Source organism: Nerophis lumbriciformis, linkage group LG39 (assembly GCF_033978685.3).
Source record: "Nerophis lumbriciformis linkage group LG39, RoL_Nlum_v2.1, whole genome shotgun sequence".
Taxonomy (NCBI): domain Eukaryota; kingdom Metazoa; phylum Chordata; class Actinopteri; order Syngnathiformes; family Syngnathidae; genus Nerophis; species Nerophis lumbriciformis.
Window position 1 is genome coordinate 15,767,501 of NC_084586.2, and position 25,000 is coordinate 15,792,500.

Consider the following 25,000-nt stretch of genomic DNA (forward strand, 5'->3'; position numbering starts at 1 on the left):
TGTCTCGCTCAAGGACACAACGGACATGACGAGGTTGGTAGAAGGTGGGGATCGAACCAGGAACCCTAAGGGTTGCTGGCACGGCCACTCTCCCAACAACGCCACGCCATCCCCTATATATACCGTATTTTCCGCACTATAAGGCGCACCGGATTATTAGCCGCACCTTCTATGAATTACATATTTCATAATTTTGTCCACCAATAAGCCGCCCCGGACTAAAAGCCGCGCCTACGCTGCGCTAAAGTGAATGTCAAAAAAACGCTGCGCTAAAGTGAATGTCAAAAAAACAGTCAGATAGTTCAGTCAAACTTTAATAATATATTGAAAACCAGCGTTCTAACAACTCTGTCCCAAAATGTACGCAAATGTGCAATCACAAACATAGTAAAATTCAAAATGGTGTAGAGCAATAAATAGCAACATAATGTTGCTCGAACGTTAATGTCACAACACACAAAATAAACATAGCGCTCACCTTCTGAAGTTATTCTTCATTCGTAAATCCTTCGAATTCTTCGTCTTCGGTGTCCGAATTGAAAAGTTGCGGAAGCGTGGGATCCAAAAATGGCCGGCTCCGCCTCGTAGAAGTCATCGGATTCAGTGTCGCTGTTGTTGTGCAGCAGTTCTGTGAATCCTGCCTTCCGGAAAGCTCGGACCACAGTTGTGACCGAAACTATCTGCCCAGGCATTTACGATCCACTGGCAGATGTTGGCGTATGTCGACCGGCGCTATCTGCCCGTCTTAGTGAAGGTGTGTTCGCCTTCGGAGCTGTGTGAAAAAAGCCACCCGGCCTCTTCGCGTAAACTTCCCTTAACCACTCGCTCATCTTTTCTTCATCCATCCATCCCTTCGAGTTAGCTTTTATGATGACGCCGGCTGGAAAGGTCTCTTTTGGATGGGTGGAAGTTAGCATGGCAAGCTAGAACCACAGTGAAGGATGACTCCTCATTCCCTGTGGTGCGAATATTCACCGTACGTGCTCCCGTTCCACAGTGCAGTTCACAGGAATATCAGTTGCTGTGAAATACGGTAGTAATCCGTGTGCGGATGGAGAGATTGCGTCTTTTTATGAACCGGATCCTTGTCCTTTGTAGGAGCCATTTTGTGGTCTTTACAGATGTAAACAGGAAATGAAACGTACGGTGATATCCGCGCGTTTTTTCTTCTTCTTCCGGGGGCGGGTGAAGCGCTTCCTGTTCTATGGGGGCGGGTGAAGCGCTTCCTGTTCTATGGGGGCGGGTGCTTTCCTTGGCGGTTGCTTGCGTAGAAGAAGAAGCGCTTCCTGTTCTACCGGGAAAAAAGATGGCGGCTGTTTACCGAAGTTGCGAGACCGAAACTTTATGAAAATGAATCGTAATAAAGCGCACCGGGTTATTAGGCGCACTGTCAGCTTTTGAGAAAAATTGTGGTTTTTAGGTGCGCCTTATAGTGCGGAAAATACGGTACACTACATTGCCAAAAGTCTTTGGCCACCTGCCTTGACTCACATATGAACTTGAGCATAGGGTTCAATATGATGTGGGTCCACCTTATGCAGCTATTACAGCTTCAGCTCTTCTGTGAAGGCTGTCCACAAGGTTGCGGAGTGCGTTTATAGGAATTTTCTACCATTCCTTCAAAAGCGTATTGGTGAGGTCAAACACGGATGTCGGTCGAGAAGGCCTGGCTCTCAGTCTCCGTTCTAATTCATCCCTAAGGTGTTCTATCGCAGTGGTCCCCAACCACCGGGCCGCGGCCCAGTACCGGTCCGTGGATCGATCGGTACCGGGCCGCACAAGAAATTAAAAAAATAATATATATTTTTTTAATTATTTTAATTTTGTTATTTTTATTAAATCAACATAAAAAACACAAGATACACTTCACACTCATTCGCACAAAAGTCGAGGGTCCAGTCTTTGACTGATATTTTTTTACTCTTCCCCCCTTTCCCAATATCACCTTTTTCCCACCTTTTTTAAGGAGCGCCGTAAAAATGGCTGCACCGTCGGCGGTCTCGTCTTGTCTCCCTGTAACGTATGTCTGCTCTTAGTGGGACTGTGCCGAAAATGTACTTTTCAGTTCTTATGTGTCTTGTGCATGTTAAGAATTGACAATAAATCGTCTTGAAAAGGGTTGTTTCTTTCTGTTATTAATATTTCTGGTTCCTACATTATATATCAATATAGATCAATACAGTCTGCCGGGATACAGTCCGTAAGCACACATGATTGTTGTAACTGTTGCTACTAATAATTAATATATTTTGTTTTATTTCTCTAAAAACAGAATAATAAGTTAAGTTCATAAAAGGGAATTCAAATCAAAATGCATAAAAGTTCATAAGACGGCTATATTTAAGTTACTATGGTTAAAAATGTAATTTCATGCCTTTTTGTTAAGTTTGTGGGCATACTTTTATTTTGAAGTGTCTCGTTTGGTCTGTCGTCTGATGTAAGGAAGCTACTTCCGGGTATGAGTAAACATTTTGATGCCATGTGAAGGCAGAAAGAGAGAGACTGACTGTCACAAAGACTAAAAAGTGTCACACGGACTCTAAGTGTTTGGGCTATAAGAGCCTGAAGATCACAATTTCCTCCTAAAAGAAGCGTGCAGGCCAACGAGGTATTTTGTTTGTCATTTCTATTTGTATTTACTTCGATAAAATGTTCGATCCACATGCTGTGCATGTTGTTATTTTTACGTTTATAACGTGCTTTATTTTATTTCAGTTTTCACGGTGAATTTGAAGGGAAAGGAAGCCTTCAAATAAATCAGTTCAAGAAAGCCATTGTGTCTGTGCTATTTGGAGGGAGTTACAATTGTATTCTTTCATGACAAAAAAACCCAAAAAAAACAAAAAAACAAATACTAACCCCCCCCCCCCCCCCAGGCCGTGGGACACATTTTCAAGCGTTGACCGGTCCGCAGTTAAAAACACAAGATACACTTACAATTAGCGCACCAACCCCCCAAAAAACCCTCCCCCATTTACACTCATTCGCACAAAAGTCGTGGGTCCAGCCTTTGACTGATATTTTTTTACTCTTCTCCCCTTTCCCAATATCACCTTTTTCCCACCTTTTTTAAGGAGCGCCGTAAAAATGGCTGCTCCGTCGGCGGTCTCGTCTTGTCTCCCTGTAACGTACGTCTGCTCTTAGTGGGACTGTGCCGAAAATGTACTTTTCAGTTCTTATGTGTCCTGTGCATGTTAAGAATTGACGATAAATCATCTTGAAAAGGGTTGTTTCTTTCTGTTATTAATATTTCTGGTTCCTACATTATATATCAATATAGATCAATACAGTCTGCCGGGATACAGTCCGTAAGCACACATGATTGTTGTAACTGTTGCTACTAATAATTAATATATTTTGTTTTATTTCTCTAAAAACAGAATAATAAGTTAAATTCATAAAAGGGAATTCAAATCAAAATGCATAAAAGTTCATAAGATGGCTATATTTAAGTTACTATGGTTAAAAATGTAATTTCATGCCTTTTTGTTAAGTTTGTGGGCATACTTTTATTTTGAAGTGTCTCGTTTGGTCTGTCGTCTGATGTAAGGAAGCTACTTCCGGGTATGAGTAAACATTTTGATGCCATGTGAAGGCAGAAAGAGAGAGACTGACTGTCACAAAGACTAAAAAGTGTCACACGGACTCTAAGTGTTTGGGCTATAAGAGCCTGAAGATCACAATTTCCTCCTAAAAGAAGCATGCAGGCCAACGAGGTATTTGTTTGTCATTTCTATTTGTATTTACTTCGGTACCCCTTTCCCAATATCACCTTTTTCCCACCTTTTTTAAGGAGCGCCGTAAAAATGGCTCCTCCGTCGGCGGTCTCGTCTTGTCTCCCTGTAACGTATGTCTGTTCTTAGTGGGACTGTGCCGAAAATGTACTTTTCAGTTCTTATGTGTCTTGTGCATGTTAAGAATTGACGATAAATCATCTTGAAAAGGGTTGTTTCTTTCTGTTATTAATATTTCTGGTTCCTACATTATATATCAATATAGATCAATACAGTCTGCAGGGATACAGTCCGTAAGCACACGATTGTATTTTTTCATGACAAAAAAACCCTAAAAAAAACCCAAGTACCAAACCCCCCCCGTCCCCCAGTCCGTGGGACAAATTTTCAAGCGTTGACCGGTCCGCAGTTAAAAACACAAGATACACTTACAATTAGTGCACCAACCCCCAAAACAACCCTCCCCCCATTCATTTGCACAAAAGTCGAGGGTCCAGCCTTTGACTGATATTTTTTTACTCTTCCCCCCTTTCCCAATATCACCTTTTTCCCACCTTTTTTAAGGAGCGCCTTAAAAATGGCTGCTCCGTCGGCGGTCTCGTCTTGTCTCCCTGTAACGTATGTCTGCTCTTAGTGGGACTGTGCCGAAAATGTACTTTTCAGTTCTTATGTGTCTTGTGCATGTTAAGAATTGACGATAAATCATCTTGAAAAGGGTTGTTTCTTTCTGTTATTAATATTTCTGGTTCCTACATTATATATCAATATATATCAATACAGTCTGCCGGGATACAGTCCGTAAGCACACATGATCGTATTTTTTTATGACAAAAAAAACAAAAAAAACAAATACCATACCCCCCCTCCCCCCGGTCCGTGGGACAAATTTTCAAGCGTTGACCAGTCCGCAGTTAAAAAATGGTTGGGGACCACTGTTCTATCGGGTTCAGGTCAGGACTCTGTGCAGGCCAGTCAAGTTCATCCACACCAGACTCTGTCATCCATGTCTTTATGGACCTTGTCATGTTGGAAGAGGAAGGGGCCCGCTCCAAACTGTTCCCGCAACGTTGGGAGCATGGAATTGTCCAAAATGTTTTGGTATTCTGGAGCATTTAAAGTTCCTTTCACTGGAACTAAGGGGCTAAGCCCAGCTCCTGAAAAACAACCCCACACCATAATTCTGATCATTTGGATGGGTGGCCAATAGTGTACGTGTGCTATGGCTATGAGGTTTTTTTCCCCCCTCGGCCTCAGTCTGGACCTCCTCTCCAGGGACTGAAATTTTCCTCTCTCACTTTAGCACTTTCATTCTAGTCTCCTTTAGCTGCAAGTGCTGCTTTAATACCGTGCATGAATCATTTGATAAAATGCAATAAAGAAGACGCGCAGACATCCCTGGCGTCTATTTAAAGAGACGTACCTTCTTCTTGTCCCGCATGGAGCCTTTCCCTCGCACCATGATCTTGCAGCCGGTCTCCGCCTCCAGTTGTTTGGCCGTCAGCCCGCGCGGGCCCAGGATCCTCCCCACAAAGTTGAACTGCGGACGGGGAGAGAGAATTAAAAAGAGAGGTTCACATGTCAGGCGGCCTTTTTGAGGCTGGTGTGATGTGTTTGTGTTACTAGGGGGGGACAGGAATAGATTATTATGGGGTGCTTGGCGGCATGAGAGGACAGCGGCGCTCGCTTAACCTTATCTGTCAGTAAGACTGAGTGATTAACAAGACAGCTGCCCGTGTGTGTGTGTGTGTGTGTGTGTTCTTGTATTTCTACCCTTCTTGACACATCAACAAGGAAAAGTACCTTCCATATGAGGACCAATGAACAAGTTCGGACATAAATCAGGCCTGGGCAATTATTTTGACTCGGGGGGCCAAATTTAGAGAATACAAATGTGTCTGGGGGCCGGTATATCTATTTCTTTAGGAAAACTAATACAAAACCTCACAATAAAGTCTGATTGGATGCTAAAAATGTTATGACAGACCGTGTTAAAAACGGAATGGAATTTAATTTTTTTTCTAAGAACGATAAAACCCTGAATATCGAGAACATATGAACGTCACACCCAATGTTCCCTCTAAGGTGCGCGCCTGTGCAATTGCGCACTGCTCAAGCGTCCTCTGCCCACGGCATATCTATGCCACGCACAAAATCAAATAAAAAAATAAGCGCATAACAATTTTCGACACACGGACACGACAGAGAAAATGATAAATGATAAATGGGTTGTACTTGTATAGCGCTTTTCTACCTTCAAGGTACTCAAAGCGCTTTGCCACTACTTCCACATTTACCCATTCACACACACATTCACACACTGATGGAGGGAGCTGCCATGCAAGGCGCTAACCAGCACCCATCAGGAGCAAGGGTGAAGTGTCTTGCTCAGGACACAACGGACATGACGAGGTTGGTACTAGGTGGGGATTGAACCAGGGACGCTCAGGTTGCGCACGGCCACTCTTCCACTGCGCCACGCCGAAAACAGTTTTCGTCATCATTGTTCAAATATTGTAACGTCTGTCGAGACGCTTGAATTCCATCCATCAATTTACTGAGCAAAACTCTTTATTGTCGGCCGTAAACACATCACCAAAACATTAGTAAAACAAAATGATATCTAGCAAAAGTGGTCATTTTCTGCAGTACAAACCAGACCAAAAGCAACTTTGTTATATCAACAGCACCCGCTCGCTCTTTCTCACTTGCGCCAACACATGCACATATGGCACTTAGCCAGTGATGCGTTTACAGCCACACAAAAAGTCGGACAACTCCAACACCACACATAATGTGTAATTCCAGGTCGTTACCAAATGATTTACCAATCAAATGTGTGCTTATTCTAGTGTCATTTATTAGGAATCTTAGTTTATAATTATTAATCATGAAATGCTGTTAGTATATTAAATAAATACTAATAAAAATATATTTTTACAAACAGGAAGTTGCAGGAATGTAGACATGATCCCCTGCTTACATCTCATTGTGCAACATGTGAATGTTTTAATGGGAACTAAACGCAATGTCTGAAAGGGGTACAAATTATTTCCAAAACAGGACCTCCACCCAGACAAACAATACAAGTACACAGTTCATGAAAAACAATATTTGTTGTTATTGTCATTGTAAATGGGCCTGAACACTTATATTAGAAAATAACCTCATGGAAATGACTGCTGTCATTTGATTATAATAATAAGAGAATGTTGTCTGTCTATCTGTGTTGGCCCTGCGATGAGGTGGGGACTTGTCCGCCTTCCGCCCGAATGCAGCTGAGATAGCCTCCAGCGACCCCGAAAGGGACAAGTGGTAGAAAATGGATGGATGGATGGAGATTGAACTTGTTATTTAGTCAGGTTTGGGACAGGTGTGCAGCTGGTGTAGCCACAGTGTGCACGTCTGATGTTGCTCACATGGGCTCCACTGAATGCTCAGGGAGTTTTTGCGTTTGCTCACACACATAAAAAACTAGAGGGAACATTGGTCACACCCCCTCTCAATCGACATATTTTACAATCAAGCCACACCCACACTGCTTGGTGCCTCGTCTGATCTGCTGTGACGTAGATTACCATAGTAACTAGTAGGGTTGTACGGTATACGGGTATTAGTATAGTACCGCGATACTAATGAATCATATTCAGTACCATACTGCCTCTGAAAAGTACCGGTCCGCCGCACCTTAAGATTTTTTGTTAAAATAAAGCCAATTATGCATTTTTTTTCTGGTCCCCTTTATTTAGAAAAGTACCGAAAAGTATCAAAATAATATTGGTATCAGAACAACACTAGTCACTAAAATATCATGCAAAAGCACAGATACTAACCATAGAAATACTTTGTATAGTTCAAGACTTACGGTCATTAGAAAACATCACCGCACATCATAATGGCAGCTACACTTTCCATCTAAAAAATTTTTAAATCATTATTTGGGAATGCCCGGCGGGCCAGATTGAAAAGCTTAACGGGCCGCATGTGGTCCCCGGGCCTTAATTTGCCCAGGTCTGACATAAATCATGGTCCCAATACGGAAAACCATTGCATCTAACAGAGAGCCAAATACTAGAGTCCGTGAACATAGGATAGGATAGGATAGGATAGGTCTTTATTGTCATTGCACAAGTACAACGAAACTATGTTTTCAGCACAAACCCGTTCAAGGTTAGACAAACAAACAGTGTACAGGGTTACAGAACAGGAACGCTGATGGGTCGCCACGAGGCGCCTCGTAAAAGGTGGGAAAAAGGTAAAACGCTGGGGAAGAAGATGAGTAAAAAAATACAATCTAGACTGGGCTCCTAAGGGGGCCTAGTCTGGAGTGGGAAAAAAACCTCCATGCCATGCACACGTAAACATGTTACATTTAATCACGACAACTAGCAACAGAGGGGGTGGGGGGGAGTTGGGACCCTGGAGGTCAACTGCTGCTATGAAGCACTGCCAGCCATCCATCACCCCGAAGGGGAATCAAGCGGGGGTGAAGGCGTGGGGTGGATCAACACACCCATTGTCTTGGGTGTGTTGATGTAGCGTTCATGTTCATGGGCCTGGGGCCGTTCTGCATGCAAGAAAAAGTTCGACTCCGGGTGTCGTTGAGGAGGGAGGGAGGTCAAAAGCGTCCATCATTAAGGTGTCCTTGCGGATGTTTTCAGAGCGGCCTGCTCCTATTGTTGGAGCGTCAAGGCCATTCGAGGGAGTCAAATCGAACATTGCACCAAAGTCAGGATTTTTTTGGTTGATTTCATGTGCATACAAAAGTAAACATTGACAGGTGCAAAGGCAGCAATATGTGATAAAACAAGACGGCAGCTAAAGAAGGACTTCCCTATCCTTCCCCGAAAAAAGCCGCCAGGTGTACAGCTGATTTTACGACTTCCGATGCTGACGTAAGACAACCCGCGTCCCATATGTGACCATAGGATGAACTACCGTACTAAGACTATAGTGGCCATTAACAGTTAGCTTCTACAGCTGGCTTGCCCAAAGTGCGGCACAGGGGTCATCTGTGGTCCGTGACTCCTTTGTCATCGGCTTTGAGCACATTGCAAAAAATTAAAAATAGAGATCTCATTTGCACCCCTGGTGGTGAAATCTATCAAAATTAGGGTGGTCCCAAAAAGGAGGGATTTTTCAAATTGACTGTGTGTCGCTTTTAAAAGTGCTCCCCCTCTGGTCAACATATGAAATAACAAGTGTGTTTGAAATATTGAAGTGCCCGCCCCTCTGGCCAACATATGAAATAACAAGTGTGTGTAAGAAATTGAAATGCGCCCCCTTTGGCCAAAATGTATTTAAAAAAATAAAATAAATATGTATATAGAGACATACTAAAATAACTTGAAGTAAATAATGAAGATTAAAAAACAATTACAAACAAAAAATTTACTAAAAGTATTCTTTTTCTCACAATGTGTCGACTTTTTTCTAATACAATCGGGAAGAATTTCTCGTATTCTTTCTGTTTCTGTAATATTGCAATATTTTCTCGTAAAATGATTACTTTTTTATGTAAAACTATAACTTTTTAATGCAATATGGTGACATTTGTCATGTAAAATTCTGACTTTTATCACAATATTGAATTTGTTTGTTGTTGTTGTAAAATAGTGTCATATAGTTGATTAAAATTATGACTTTTGTCATAATTTTGCCAAGTAAAATTCCTATTATCATAATATTGCCAAAATGTAAAAGTTTTGTCATAAAACTGTGACTTTTGTCGAGTAAAATTTCGACTCTATTCATAAAATTGCCAACATTTTAAGCTTTTCTTATAAAATTGCGACTGTCATTGAGTAAAATTCCAACTTTTATGATAATATTGGACAAGTGTTCAGTTTTTCTTGTAAAATTTTGACTTGCGTTGAGTAAAATTACGACTTTTATTATAACACTGCCAAAATTCTAAGTTTTTCGTGTGAAATTGTGACCTTTTTCCAACTCATTTTTCACAACCTTTTTTTATGTTTGCATAGGATGTATATATTATTAATGTTTTAAATACAAATTATTTACATATCTAGAAAGGCTGGTCCTAAAGAGGGAAACATTTTTCGGAGGTCTCAGGAAGGTAACAAATACAAGAATGTGTGTGTGTGTGTGTGTGTGTGTGTGTGTGTGTGTGTGTGTGTGTGTGTGTGTGTGTGTGTGTGTGTGTGTGTGTGTAAGAAATTGAAATGCGCCCCCTTTGGCCAAAATTTATTTAAAAAATAAAATAAATATGTATGTAGGGACATACTAAAATAACTTATAATGACGAATAAAAACCAATTACAGACAAAAAATTCAAAAAAGAAAACATTTAATAAAAGCAGTCTTTTTCTCACAATGCGTCAACTTTTTCTTATAAAATTGGGAACAATTTCTCATATTCTTTCTGTTTCTGTAATATTGCAATATTTTCTCGTAAAATTATTACTTCATGTAAAATTATTACTTTTTTATGTAAAATTATTACTTTTTAATGTAAAATTATTACTTTTTTATATGAAATTATTACTTTTTTATATGAAATTATTACTTTTTAATGCAAAATGGTGACATTTGTCATGTAAAATTCTGACTTTTATCACAATATTGCCAATTTTTTTGTTGCTCTTTTAAAATAGTGACATATTTCATTAAAATTATGACTTTTGTCATAATTTTGCCATGTAAAAATCCTATTATTATAATATTGCCAAAATTTTAAAGTTTTCTCATAAAATTGAGAGTAAAATTACGACACTTTTCATAAAATTCCCAACATTTCAAGCTTTTCTTGTAAAAGTGCGACTGTCATTGAGTAAAATTCCAACTTTTATCATAATATTGCACAAGTGTTCAGTTTTTCTTGTAAAATTTTGACTTGCGTTGAGTAAAATGACAACTTTTATCATAACAAAATTTGAAGTTTTTCTTGTGAAATTGTGACCTTTTTCTTGTGAAATTCCAACTCATTTTTCACAACCTTTTTTTATGTTTGCATAGTATGTATATATTATTGATGTTGTAAATACAAATATTTATATATGTAGAAAGGGTGGTCCTACAGAGGTAGGCATTTTTCGGAGGTCTCAGGAAGGTAGCGAATACAAGAATGTGTGTGTGTGTGTGTGTGTGTGTGTGTGTGTGTGTGTGTGTGTGTGTGTGTGTGTGTGTGTGTGTGTGTGTGTGTGCGTGTGTGTGTGCGTGCGTGTGTGTGTGTGTGTGTGTGTGTGTGTGTGTGTGTGTGTGTGTGTGTGTGTGTGTGTGTGTAAGAAATTTAAATGCGCCCCCTTTGGCCAAAATTTATTTAAAACAAAATGAATATGTATGTAGGGACATACTAAAATAACTTATAATGAAGAATAAAAACCAATTACAGACAAAAAATTCAAAAAAGAAAAAATGTAATAAAAGCAGTCTTTTTCTCACAATGTGTCGACTTTTTCTTATAAAATTGGGAACAATTTCTCATATTCTTTCTGTTTCTGTAATATTGCAATATTTTCTCGTAAAATTATTACTTTATGTAAAATTATTACTTTTTTATGTAAAATTATTACTTTTTTATATAAAATTATTACTTTTTAATGCAAAATGGTGACATTTGTCATGTAAAATTCTGACTTTTATCACAATATTGCCAATTTTTTTGTTGCTCTTTTAAAATAGTGACATATTTCATTAAATTTATGACTTTTGTCATAATTTTGCCATGTAAAAATCCTATTATTATAATATTGCCCAAATTTTAAAGTTTTCTCATAAAATTGAGAGTAAAATTACGACACTTTTCATAAAATTCCCAACATTTCAAGCTTTTCTTGTAAAAGTGCGACTGTCATTGAGTAAAATTCCAACTTTTATCATAATATTGCACAAGTGTTCAGTTTTTCTTGTAAAATTTTGACTTGCGTTGAGTAAAATGACAACTTTTATCATAACAAAATTTGAAGTTTTTCTTGTGAAATTGTGACCTTTTTCTTGTGAAATTCCAACTCATTTTTCACAACCTTTTTTTATGTTTGCATAGTATGTATATATTATTGATGTTGTAAATACAAATATTTATATATGTAGAAAGGCTGGTCCTATAGAGGTAGGCATTTTTCGGAGGTCTCAGGAAGGTAGCGAATACAAGAATGTGTGTGTGTGTGTGTGTGTGTGTGTGCGTGTGTGTGTGTGTGTGTGTGTGTGTGTGTGTGTGTGTGTGTGTGTGTGTGTGTGTGTGTGTGTGTGTGTAAGAAATTTAAATGCGCCCCCTGTGGCCAAAATTTATTTAAAACAAAATGAATATGTATGTAGGGACATACTAAAATAACTTATAATGAAGAATAAAAACCAATTACAGACAAAAAATTCAAAAAAGAAAAAATTTAATAAAAGCAGTCTTTTTCTCACAATGTGTCGACTTTTTCTTATAAAATTGGGAACAATTTCTCATATTCTTTCTGTTTCTGTAATATTGCAATATTTTCTCGTAAAATTATTACTTTATGTAAAATTATTACTTTTTTATGTAAAATTATTACTTTTTTATATAAAATTATTACTTTTTAATGCAAAATGGTGACATTTGTCATGTAAAATTCTGACTTTTATCACAATATTGCCAATTTTTTTGTTGCTCTTTTAAAATAGTGACATATTTGATTAAAATTATGACTTTTGTCATAATTTTGCCAAGTAAAATTCCTATTATTATAATATTGCCAAAATTTTAAAGTTTTCTCCTAAAATTGTGAGTAAAATTACGACACTTTTCATAAAATTCCCAAAATTTTAAGCTTTTCTTGTAAAATTGCGACTGTCATTGAGTAAAATTCCAACTTTTATCATAATATTGCACAAGTGTTCAGTTTTTCTTGTAAAATTTTGACTTGCGTTGAGTAAAATGACAACTTTTATCATAACAAAATTCGAAGTTTTTCTTGTGAAATTGTGACCTTTTTCTTGTGAAATTCCAACTTATTTTTCACAACCTTTTTTTATGTTTGCATAGTATGTATATATTATTGATGTTGTAAATACAACATATTTATATATCTAGAAAGGGTGGTCCTAAAGAGGGAGGCATTTTTCGGAGGTCTCAGGAAGGTAACGAATACAAGAATGTGTGGTTGTGTGTGTGTGTGTGTGTGTGTGTGTGTGTGTGTGTGTGTGTGTGTGTGTGTGTATGTGTGTGTGTGTGTGTGTGTGTGTGTGTGTGTGTGTGTGTGTGTGTGCCACTATTCTCTCTACTGGCCTCGGACGCTTCACTTTGACTGCAAGTTGACCTTTGACTCACATCAGCAACACACACACACACACACACAAACACACACACACACACACACTGATACCGCCTCTCTAAATTTAACCTTGATCTCAAGCGTCCCGTGTAAATGCTCCCCCCCACGCCCCCACACACCCCGTTAGACTCCTGTCATGTGAGTGAGTACAGCCTGTCATTGTATTCGCTGATTGGCGAGCTGATGCACGGCGTCGGCGGGTGACAGCGGGAAGGGGGAGGTTGTTTAGAGAGAAAAAAAAAAAAAAAGTCATGTGAGACTTTCAATCTGGATCAACACGACTCATATTGAAGTACTTAACTGTACTTGGCACCGTACGGGAGGATGTGCTGGATGCGCTTCATAGCCGCGCTCCAGTTTTGATATTTTTACATTCAAGGACTTAACACACCTTTGTAAGCACCTATAAATATGTATTAGCTAACAGCATCGCACCCATTATATTTGCAAGAATATTCAGCATTTACTCGTAATTTTACTGTTATTTTGGTTTATTTCTAAAAAATAAAAAAAAAATGCAAGCAGCCCATATTATTATTGCTTATATTTCCAACTTTATTATTCTTGTTCCGCACGTTTCTCTTCCGCTTAATACGAGAGGAACCAGCCAACGAACCCCCACATATGTTATACCGTAGGAAAGGTCTCTTAGCAGCGATGGGGGTACTTTAAAATGGGAACATTTCGTGTTACCATGACGACGCTATTCACGAATAAACCAAAAAAATGGGCCAATTGAATGGGTACACTCATTTTAATGGACGATTAATCTGGGAGAAACGCCAAAAAGACAAGATTACCTCCTCTTGTAGCTCAGCCATACTTTCACGTAGCTCGGCGCTTAACGTCTCATTTTGTTCACACCCTTGTCTGCTTTAACCCTGGCTAAAAAGTTTTGACGTCCAATTTTAGCATGCTAATGTTAGCATGCTAACATTAGCATGCTAACTTTTTGCGCTACTTTTGCAACCGTTTACACCAGAGTTATAACTTGGTATGTGACATTTGTTAGCTGTTAGCATACAAACGATAGCGTGCTAGTTTTTCATCTAATTTTAACCTTTTTTCTCTATTTACGCCCTTTGAGTCATATAACTTGGTATATGAAACATGCTAACTGTTATCATGCCGACATTTTTTACACATACTAAATGTTAGCATTTTAATGTGCCCATGCTAACGTTTTAGCCTAGCTGTGTAGCTCCTTTTGTACTGTTACGCCTAAATCTCTCGGATTCAGACACTCGGCACCAACTTTAAAGTACGGCAGGTTCCTGGGACCCGCGGCCAGAGGTCCAGGGCACAGATAGCAGGCCCACCAAAATTTCAGCGGGAATTTTCTAGTTGTATTTATTGTTGAAAAAATTTACTTTCAGGACAAGCAGCAGTGAGATTCTGCCGCCAATAATAGGAGACGAACCGGCCAACGAACCCCCACATATGTTATACCGTACGAAAGGTCTCGTTCGCGCCAATGGCGGTACTTTAAATTGAGAACATTTCGTGTTACCATGGCAACGCTATTCACCAATTTAAAAAAAATGGGCCAATTGAATCGGTACATTCATTTTAATGGACAATTGCTCTGAGACAAACGCCAAAAAGACAAGATGAGATGATTTTGGGCTAATTTTGCAACCGTTTAACCTAGAGTCATATAACTTGGTATGTGACAGCTGACAACTGTTAGTGTGGTGACGTTAGCATGCTAGCAGGCTAACTTAAGCATGCTAACTTTTTCATCTAACTTGACACTTTTTTTCTCTATTTCCGCGGCCATACACCTTACAGTCGTGTTACTTGAAATGTGAGACATGCTAACTGTTAGCATGCTGTCGTTAGCACACATGCTAAATGTTAGCATTTTAATGCATGCATGCCAACGTTTTAGGCTAGCTCTGTAGCTCTTTTTGTACAGTTACACCTAAAACTCACGGAGGCCCATCAAAATGTTCTAGTTATTATTATATTATTCTAATATAATAATATAATATATATTATATTGTTATTATTATATAATTATAATTATATATATTTATACATTACATATATATATATATATATATATATATAATTATATACATTATAATTATAATTCATAATTATAGTTATATAACATAATATATATTAAATCATTATTTTATTGTGTGAATGCTACATATAGTATTCTAAAAATGATTCCACTCTGATTTTCAGTTTTTCACTCGATTCAAAGTACTCAGCTCATCTATGACAGGCGTGCTACAATTTTTTTGTTTTCAAAGAATTTCCACATTTCCAGAAATTCCACAATTTCCAGGACATTTCCAGGATATCTTAGTCAGTTGTTAGCTTGCTAGCGCTAACATTTGTTTTGTTTGAATTCTCCTCCGAGTCAACTATTTTGTTATTTGACACATGCTAATGATAGCATGCTAGCTCTTTAGAAAATTTCACAAGTATATACAGTACCTCTGAGTCAAATGTTTTGTTATTTGACGCATATTAACTGTTAGCATGCTGGCTGTTAAGCTAATTTTACAGGTATACGTCTCCGATTCAAATATTTTGTTACTTGATGCATGCTAATGTTAGCATGCTAGCTCTTTAGAAAATTTTACAGGTATATACAGTAACTTGGTAAAAATATTTTGGTATTTCACGCATTTTAATGTTAGCATGTTAGTATGCCAGCATTTTTTCCCCCTCATTTTGTAAGTGTACACCCAGTATTCACATTTTGCAGATAGTATCATGTTATTGTTTGTTTCCACTTCTCCGTTGCGACTGTTATCATTGTGCTTTTTCCAGTTCATTACTTTCTTCAAGCTTCACCCTGATTACATTTCAGAATTTATGAGTAAATACAACTGTTTGTATGTTATTTTGGGTTACTTATATTATAACGTTTTTGTTTATTTACCATTAAAATGATTTTCAGGACATTTCTAGGATATCTTAGTCAATTGTTAGCTTGCTATGCTGGTATTCTCCTCCGAGTCAAATATTTTGTTTTTCGACGCATGCTAACTGTTAGCGTGCTAGTTCTTTAGCTAATTTTTCAGGTGTATGCGTTGGAGTCAAATATTTTGTTAGTTGACGCATGTTAACTGTTAGCATGCTGGTTGTTAAGATAATTTTACAGGTATATGTCTCGGAAAATATTTTGTTACTTTACGCATGCTAAATGTATGCATGCTAATGTTAGCATGCTAGCTCTTTAGACACTTTTTGCTGGTATATACAGTAACTTAATCAAATATTTTGGTATTTCATGCACGTTAATGTTAGCAAGTTAGTATGCCAGCTTTTTTTTGCTCATTTTGCAGGTATACATCCATATTTTTTTGCGATCTGGCCAGCGTCCCTACTGTTAGCATTTCATTATTCACACGCAATTAAAAAAAAAAAAGCATTTTCTATTGAAATTGCCTTTTCTTTTAGTATTACCGGTATATCAATGTTTCCACTGTTGTTTTCCAGGAAATATCTTTCTTCAAGCTTCTGACAGGCAAAAATGACCTTACAGTTTGGAGTTAGAGCGCCACCTGTTGCTTTGCCATGAACTCGATAGCCGACAAATGCGTATTTAAGTGGATGGAATATATTAGGAAATGTTTTATACATATTTCTATATCATAATATTAAAACATGTGCCTTGAGAGAATTAAAAGTACAAAACCAGTGAAGTTGGCACGTTGTGTAAATGGTAAATAAAAACAGAATACAATGATTTGCAAATACTTTTCAACTTATATTCAATTGAATAGACTGCAAAGACAAGATATTTCATGTTCACACTGAGACAAATAATCATTAACTTAGAATTTAATGGCAGCAACACATTGCAAAAAAATTGTCACAGGGGCATTTTTACCACTGTGTTACATGGCCTTTCCTTTTAACAACACTCAGTAAACGTTTGGGAACTGAGGAGACACATTTTTTAAGTGGAATTATTTCCCATTCTTGCTTGATGTACAGCTTAAGTTGTTCAACAGTCCGGGGGTCTCCGTTGTGCTATTTTAGGCTTCATAATGCGCCACACATTTTCAATGGGAGACAGGTCTGGACTACAGGCAGGCCAGTCTAGTACCCGCACTCTTTTACTATGAAGCCACGCTGTTGTAGCACGTGGCTTGGCATTGTCTTGCTGAAATAAGCAGGGGCGTCCATGATAACGTTGCTTGGATGGCAACATATGTTGCTCCAAAACCTGTATGTACCTCTCAGCATTAATGGGGCCTTCACATATGTGTAAGTTACCCATGTCTTGGGCACTAATACACCCCCATACCATCACAGATGCTGCCTTTTACACTTTGCGCCTATAACAATCCGGCTGGTTTTTTTCTTCTTTGGTCCAGAGGACACGATGTACACAGTTTCCAAAAACAATATAAAATGTAGACTCGTCAGACCACAGAACACTTTTCCACTTTGCATCAGTCCATCTTAGATGAAGACGGCGGCGTTTCTGGGTGTTGTTGATAAATGGCTTTCGCTTTGCATCGCAGAGTTTTAACTTGCACTTACAGATGTAGCGACCAACTGTAGTTACTGACAGTGGTTTTCTGAAGTGTTCCTGAGCCCATGTGGTGATATCCTTTACACACTGATATCGCTTTTTGATGCAGTACCGCCTGAGGGATCCAAAGTCACGGGCATTCAATGTTACGTGCAGGGATTTCTCCAGATTCTCTGAACCTTATGATGATATTACAGACCTTAGATGGGGAAATCCCTAAATTATTTGCAATAGCTTGTTGAGAAATGTTGTTCTTAAACTGTTGGACGATTTGCTCACGCATTTGTTGACAAAGTGGTGACCCTCGCCCCGTCCTTGTTTGCGAATGACTGCGCATTTCATGGAAGATGCTTTTATACCCAATCATGGCACCCACCTGTTCCCAATTAGCCTGTTCACCTGTGGGATGTTCCAAATAAGTGTTTGATGAGCACTCCTCAACTTTCTTAGTCTTTTTGCTATTTGTGCCAGCTTTTTTGAAACATGTTGCAGGCAATAAATTCCCAAATGAGCTAATATTTGCAAAAAATAACAACGTTTTCCAGTTCAAACGTTAAATATCTTGTCTTTGCAGTCTATTCAATTGAATATAAGTTGAAAAGTGTCAAGACTTGGTCCTGGGTGTTTGCTTTTCCGGGATGCAACGGAAAGTTGGCACGGGCGAGACGGGAATGAAGGTACATGATTTATTTAAACTATCAAAAAAAGGTATAAACGAAAAGCGCGCACAAGGGCGGAAGTACAAAACTTGACTATAAACACAAAACTTGCACAAGGGCAGAAACTATGAACAATTAAACAAAACTTGCAAACTATGGCTTGAATAAAGAAAACTTACTTGGCATGGACAAAAAAGGAGCAGCGTGAACGATGGACATGAAAAGGAGTTAGAAATGTGTCGAGCATAAATGTGGGGAGGTCGTCAGAAAGACAAACTGAAAAACACTGAACTTAAATACTACAGACATGATTAACGAAAACAGGTGCGTGACTCAAGACGTGAAACAGGTGCGTGACGTGACAGGTGAAAACTAATGGGTTGCTATGGTGACAATCAAGAGTGCACAATGAGTCCAAACGTGGAACAGGTGAAACTAATGGGTAATCATGCAAACAAGACAAGGGAGTGAAAAGCCAGAAACTAAACAAAACATGACTTAAAACAAAACATGATTACACAGACATGACAGAAAAGGATTTGCAAATCATTGAATTCTGTTTTTATTTACCATTTACACAACGTGACAACTTCACTGCTTTTGGCTTTTGTATATGTGCGCATATTTGAATGCCACAAAGCTGGCATGCAGGCAGTTTTTTGTCTTTAAATACATAAAAAAATATATATATTGTTGGAACACCTAAAAGTTGAGCGACACCTTCTAATTCTTTAAAATGACAACTCATGGCCATACTTTTGAACTGTATATTATTAAAAATTGTAACGGCATCTGTGTTTTTTGTGTGTGTGAAGCAAAACAGAGAGCGGCTAAAAGAGACGAGCGAAAAGTAAACAGGCCCATGCACTCACGTCAGGGTACTCTTTGACGGGCACGTAGAGCTTCTCCTGCAGCTGGGCCACGGGCCCCACCGCCTCGGGCAGCTCCTCCATGTCGCGCCCGTTGAACATGCCGCCGTTCACCGTGTCGTTGTACATGTCCTTGCGTACCCGCCCGATCTCTGCAGGGAGAAAAATGACCAACAATGTCACACTTGTCATGTTTGTTTAGGCCAGGGGAGAACGTTTTGGGGTGAGTGGAAAAAATTGTGCATTTTCGTAAAAAGTTATATAATTTCTGACTGTCTGTGAGGCCGTGAATGTATCCTGACTTGACTATCTTTATCTGTTATTTTGTTTGTGGCTCCAGACTAGTTTCCTTCTAGTGAAATAAGGGACGAAATGGCTCTTTTGATACTCAATGTATTTCATACTTGCCAACCTTGAGACCTCCGATTTCGGGAGGTGGGGGGTGGGGGCGTGGTCGTGGGTGGGGCAGGGCGTGGTTGAGGGCGTGGTTAAGAGGGGAGGAGTATATTGACAGCTAGAATTCACCAAGTCAAGTATTTCATACATATACATATATATATATATATATATATATATATATATATATATATATATATATATATATATATATATATATATATATATATATATATATATATATACATATATATATATATATATATATATGTATATATATATATATATATATATATATATATATACATATATATATGTATATATATATATATATATATATATATATATATATATATATATATATATATATATATATATATATATATATATATATATATATATGTATGTGTGGGAAAAAAATCACAAGACTACTTCATCTCTACAGGCCTGTTTCATGAGGGGGTTCCCTCAATCATCAGGAGATTTTTGAGATTGAGGGAACCCCCTCATGAAACAGGCCTGTAGAGATGAAGTAGTCTTGTGATTTTTTTCCCACACATACATATATTGCGCTCTACTACGGTATCGAGCACTATTTTTTTGGATAACCTTATTAAGACATATATATATATATATATATATATATATATATATATATATATATATATATATATATATATATATATATGTATGTGTGGGGAAAAAATCACAAGACTATTTCATCTCTACAGGCCTCAATCATCAGGAGATTAAAATCTCCTGATGATTGAGGGAACCCCCCCTCATGAAACAGGCCTGTAGAGATGAAATAGTCTTGTGATTTTTTTCCCCACACATACATATATTGCGCTCTACTACGGTATCGAGCACTATTTTTTGGATAACCTTATTAAGACATATATATATATATATATATATATATATATATATATATATATATATATATATATATATATATATATATATATGTATATATATATCTACATCCTGAAAATATGCAAACAAAACTGTGTTTAGATAATTGATACTTCAAACTTGCATAAATAAATATTAAGGAATATAACATAACTTGGCTTCTGAGAGCTTCAAAATGTAATGAATAAAATGCTAAAGTTGTTGATAAACAAGCAATTATTTTAATAATTAAATATGGTCATTTTAAATGAATTATTAGGATAATTTAAAATTAATTATTTCAAATATGTTTATTTTAATGTATAATTCTAATGCCTGGATGTAATAAGGAGTCAGAAAAAATACAATTAATTTTGATGTTTTTAGCAAAATATAGTAAAAATTTATTTAGTTTTTTTTTTTAAATTATTAATAAATATATTTATTTGTAGGTAAGATAAACATAATAATACAATTTATCTCTAGTCTGGATGATTTATTTCTTGTCACCCAGTTGTCCTTCCTCCTCACTCAGGTCCGCATGGAGCTGGAGGGGGCGTGGCCTCCAGCTCCGGCTGAAAATCGGGAGATTTTCGGGAGAATATTTGTCCTGGGAGGTTTTCGGGAGAGGCACTGAATTTCGGGAGTCTCCCGGAAAATTCGGGAGGGTTGGCAAGTATGATGTATTTAGGCCCATCCTAGCAAAATAACAACTGTCTTTGCACACTCTTGGCATTCTCTCGATGAACTTCAAGAGATAGTCACCTGAAATGGTTTTCCAACAGTCTTGAAGCTCATAGAGAGAATGCCAAGAGTGTGCGAAGCAATAATCCGAGCAAAAGGGTGGCTATTTTGAGGAAACTAGAATATAAAACATGTTTTCAGTTATTTCACTTTTTTTTTGTTAAGTACATAACTCCACATGTGTTCATTCATAGTTTTGAAGCCTTCAGTGACAATCTACAACAGGGGTGCTCATTACGTCGATCGCGAGATACCGGTCGATCGCGGAGGGTGTGTCAGTCGATCACCAGCCAGGCATTAAAAAAATAGTCCTAAAAATGAGCGATCATAAATCTTCACTATGACGTCACTTTCGTCACTTGATTGACATTCACGGCACCCGAGGGTCTTCTGAGATGACGCTGGCTGCTGCCAGCTCATTAAAATTACCGACTGGAAGGCGAGAAACACTTTATTTCAACAGACTGGCGCCGTACCTGTCGTCAAAACTCCAAAGACCGACTGCACAGTTGCGCTAACAAAATAAGAGTCTCAGAAAGCTGGCGTGCACAAGCTAGCAAGCTACGGAGTTTGCCGACAATGTATTTCTTGTAAAGTGTATACAAAGGAGTACGGAAGCTGGACAAATAAGATGCCAAAAACCAACCACTTTCATGTGGTATTGGACAGAAAGGAGGACTTTTTTTCTCCTCCATTCGAAAATGCAGACATTATCAGCACCACTGTCTGATTCCAATCAATGCAAAAGTAATCAGAATCAGGTAATACACCAACTTATATTCTTGTCTTCATGAAAGAAAGGAATCTATATGTGTTAAACATGCTTGTATTATCTTTAAACACCTTTAACTTGTTAACAATATTAACGATGTGTTAAACATGCTTGCATTATCTTTAAACACCTTTAACTTATTAACAATATTAACTATATGTGTTAAACATGCTTGTATTATCATTAAACACCTTTAACTTGTTAACAATATTAACTATATGTATTAAACATTCTTGTATTATCATTAAACACCTTTAATTTATTAACAATATTAACTATATGTATTAAACATACTTGTATTATCATTAAACACCTTTAATTTATTAACAATATTAACTATATGTATTAAACATTCTTGTATTATCATTAAACACCTTTAATTTATTAACAATATTAACTATATGTATTAAACATACTTGTATTATCATTAAACACCTTTAACTTATTAACAATATTAACTATATGTATTAAACATACTTGTATTATCATTAAACACCTTTAACTTATTAACAATATCAACTATATGTATTAAACATACTTGTATTATCATTAAACACCTTTAATTTATTAACAATATTAACTATGTGTTAAACATGCTTGCATTATCATTAAACACCTTTAACTTGTTAACAAAAACATATATTTCATAAATAAGTAAATATAAATTATATATATGAATGAGGTAGATCCCCACGACTTGATCAATTGAAAAGTAGCTCGCCTGCAGAAAAAGTGTGAGCACCCCTGATCTACAATGTAAACCAGGGGTGTCAAACGTAGGGCCCGAGGGCCACATCAGGTCCACGAACAGGTTTTATCCGGCCCGCGGGATGAGTTTGCTAACTATAAAAAATAAACCTGAAACTTTTGAATGAAAGAACCTGCTGTTCTAAATGTGTCCACTGGATGTCGCAATAACAATTCTTTGTATCTTTGCAGATGATGCAACATATGTATAAAAATAAACCACACGATGTTGGTGCACCAGTCGAGGAAAATGATCAAACTACATAAATAACATCCTGTAATTTGATTTTTGATTTAATTTTTTTATCTTGACAGATTGGGAATTGACACCAATGAGTTGACTGATGAACATTGTCACATCATTTATTCAGAAAATATAAATAACGACAAATAAAGATAGAATACTATTAACCGCAACATGTAAGTGTAAAAAAAAACCCCCAACAACATTATGATTTATACATTTTCAGAATGTGCTTTCATGTGTGCGCTGCGCTGAGCGCGCCGAGCGCGTGCCAATCCGGCTGCAGCAAGCAGCTGCAATCAATCTCCAGCAATCAGCGCACCTGTCACTGATCACAGGACCTGCCTTCAAAAGCCTGCACAACCTGCTATCCCGCGCCAGAATATAGTCATCTGTTCCCGTACACACACCTTCGTTCCCACGTTACGAACTCGTCTTCCCGCGTTCCCTCTGCTTCCCCGGCTGCCTCTTAGATCTCGACCTCCCGCCTGGACACGGACCTTTTTGACGCCTCTCTATCGCCCCTCCGACTTCCTGCCTGCCCTGCCCCTATTGGACTTCCGCCTCTCGCTCAACACTAAGAGCAACACACTACAGTTAAATCCTACACATAGTCGCACCACACACATTATATATATATATATTGTGTGTATATATATATATATATATATATATATATTAATAAAAGTAGAGTATAAACTATCCAACTATCGTGGGATCACACTCCTCAGCCTTCCCGGTAAGGTCTATTCAGGTGTACTGGAGAGGAGGCTACGCCGGATAAAGAGGAACAGTGTGGTTTTCGTCCTGGTCGTGGAACTGTGGACCAGCTCTATACTCTCGGCAGGGTCCTTGAGGGTGCATGGGAGTTTGCCCAACTAGTCTACATGTGCTTTGTGGACTTGGAGAAGGCATTCGACCGTGTCCCTCGGGAAGTCCTGAAGGGAGTGCTCAGAGAGTATGGGGTATCGGACTGTCTGATTGTGGCGGTCCGCTCCCTGTACGATCAGTGTCAGAGCTTGGTCCGCATTGCCGGCAGTAAGTCGGACACGTTTCCAGTGAGGGTTGGACTCCGCCAAAGCTGCCCTTTGTCACCCATTCTGTTCATAACTTTTATGGACAGAATTTCTAGGCGCAGTCAAGGCGTTGAGGGGATCTGGTTTGGTGGCTGCAGGATTAGGTCTCTTCTTTTTGCAGATGATGTGGTCCTGATGGCTTCATCTGGCCAGGATCTTCAGCTCTCACTGGATCGGGTCACAGCCGAGTGTGAAGCGACTGGGATGAGAATCAGCACCTCCATGGTTCTTGCCCGGAAAAGGGTGGAGTGCCAACTCCGGGTTGGGGAGGAGACCTAGCCCCAAGTGGAGGAGTTCAAGTACCTCGGAGTCTTGTTCACGAGTAAGGGAAGAGTGGATCGTGAGGTCGACAGGCGGATCGGTGCGGCGTCTTCAGTAATGCGGACGCTGTATCGATCCGTTGTGGTGAAGAAGGAGCTGAGCCGGAAGGCAAAGCTCTCAATTTACCGGTCGATCTACGTTTCCATCCTCACCTATGGTCATGAGCTTTGGGTTATGACCGAAAGGACAAGATCACGGGTACAAGCGGCCGAAATGAGTTTCCTCCGCCGGGTGGCAGGGCTCTCCCTTAGAGAGAAGTTCTGCCATCCGGGAGGAGCTCAAAGTAAAGCCGCTGCTCCTCCACATGGAGAGGAGCCAGATGAGGTGGTTCGGGCATCTGGTCGGACGTGTAAGACGTCCGACCAGTAAGAGGCCACGGGGAAGACCCAGGACACGTTGGGAAGACTATGTCTCCCGGCTGGCCTGGGAACGCCTCGGGATCCCCCGGGAAGAGCTAGACGAAGTGGCTAGGGGAGAGGAAAGTCTGGGCTTCTCTGCTTTGGCTGCTGCCCCCGCGACCCGACCTCGGATAAGCGGAAGAAGATGGATGGATGGATGTATATATATATATATTAATAAAAGTAGAGTTTAAACGACGTCCCTCCTGTACACGTAACAGTTCTATTTTTAAAATAAAAACAATCTGAAGTTGTCTCTATTTTTAAGTCATCGTGCCGGGATTTCACCAGTTCAGCCCACTTGGGAGTAGATTTTTCTCCACGTGGCCCCCGATCTAAAATGAGTTTGACACCTCTCATGTGTAAATAGTCATGAAAA

At 38.6% G+C, this 25,000-nt stretch overlaps 1 protein-coding gene across 3 annotated transcripts in view; it reads right to left on the reverse strand.

The window, feature by feature from the left end:
• Window positions 1-25,000, reverse strand: part of qki2 (QKI, KH domain containing, RNA binding 2) — a 63,225-nt gene that overhangs the window by 27,293 nt on the left and 10,932 nt on the right. For all 3 annotated transcript variants that reach the window (XM_061931612.2, XM_061931611.1, XM_061931610.1), the window contains exons 2-3: window positions 19,033-19,181; window positions 5,155-5,271 (exon numbers count right to left, since the gene is read on the reverse strand). In XM_061931612.2, coding sequence (XP_061787596.1) covers window positions 5,155-5,271; window positions 19,033-19,181 — 266 coding nt within the window. The remainder of the gene's footprint in view (window positions 1-5,154; window positions 5,272-19,032; window positions 19,182-25,000) is intronic.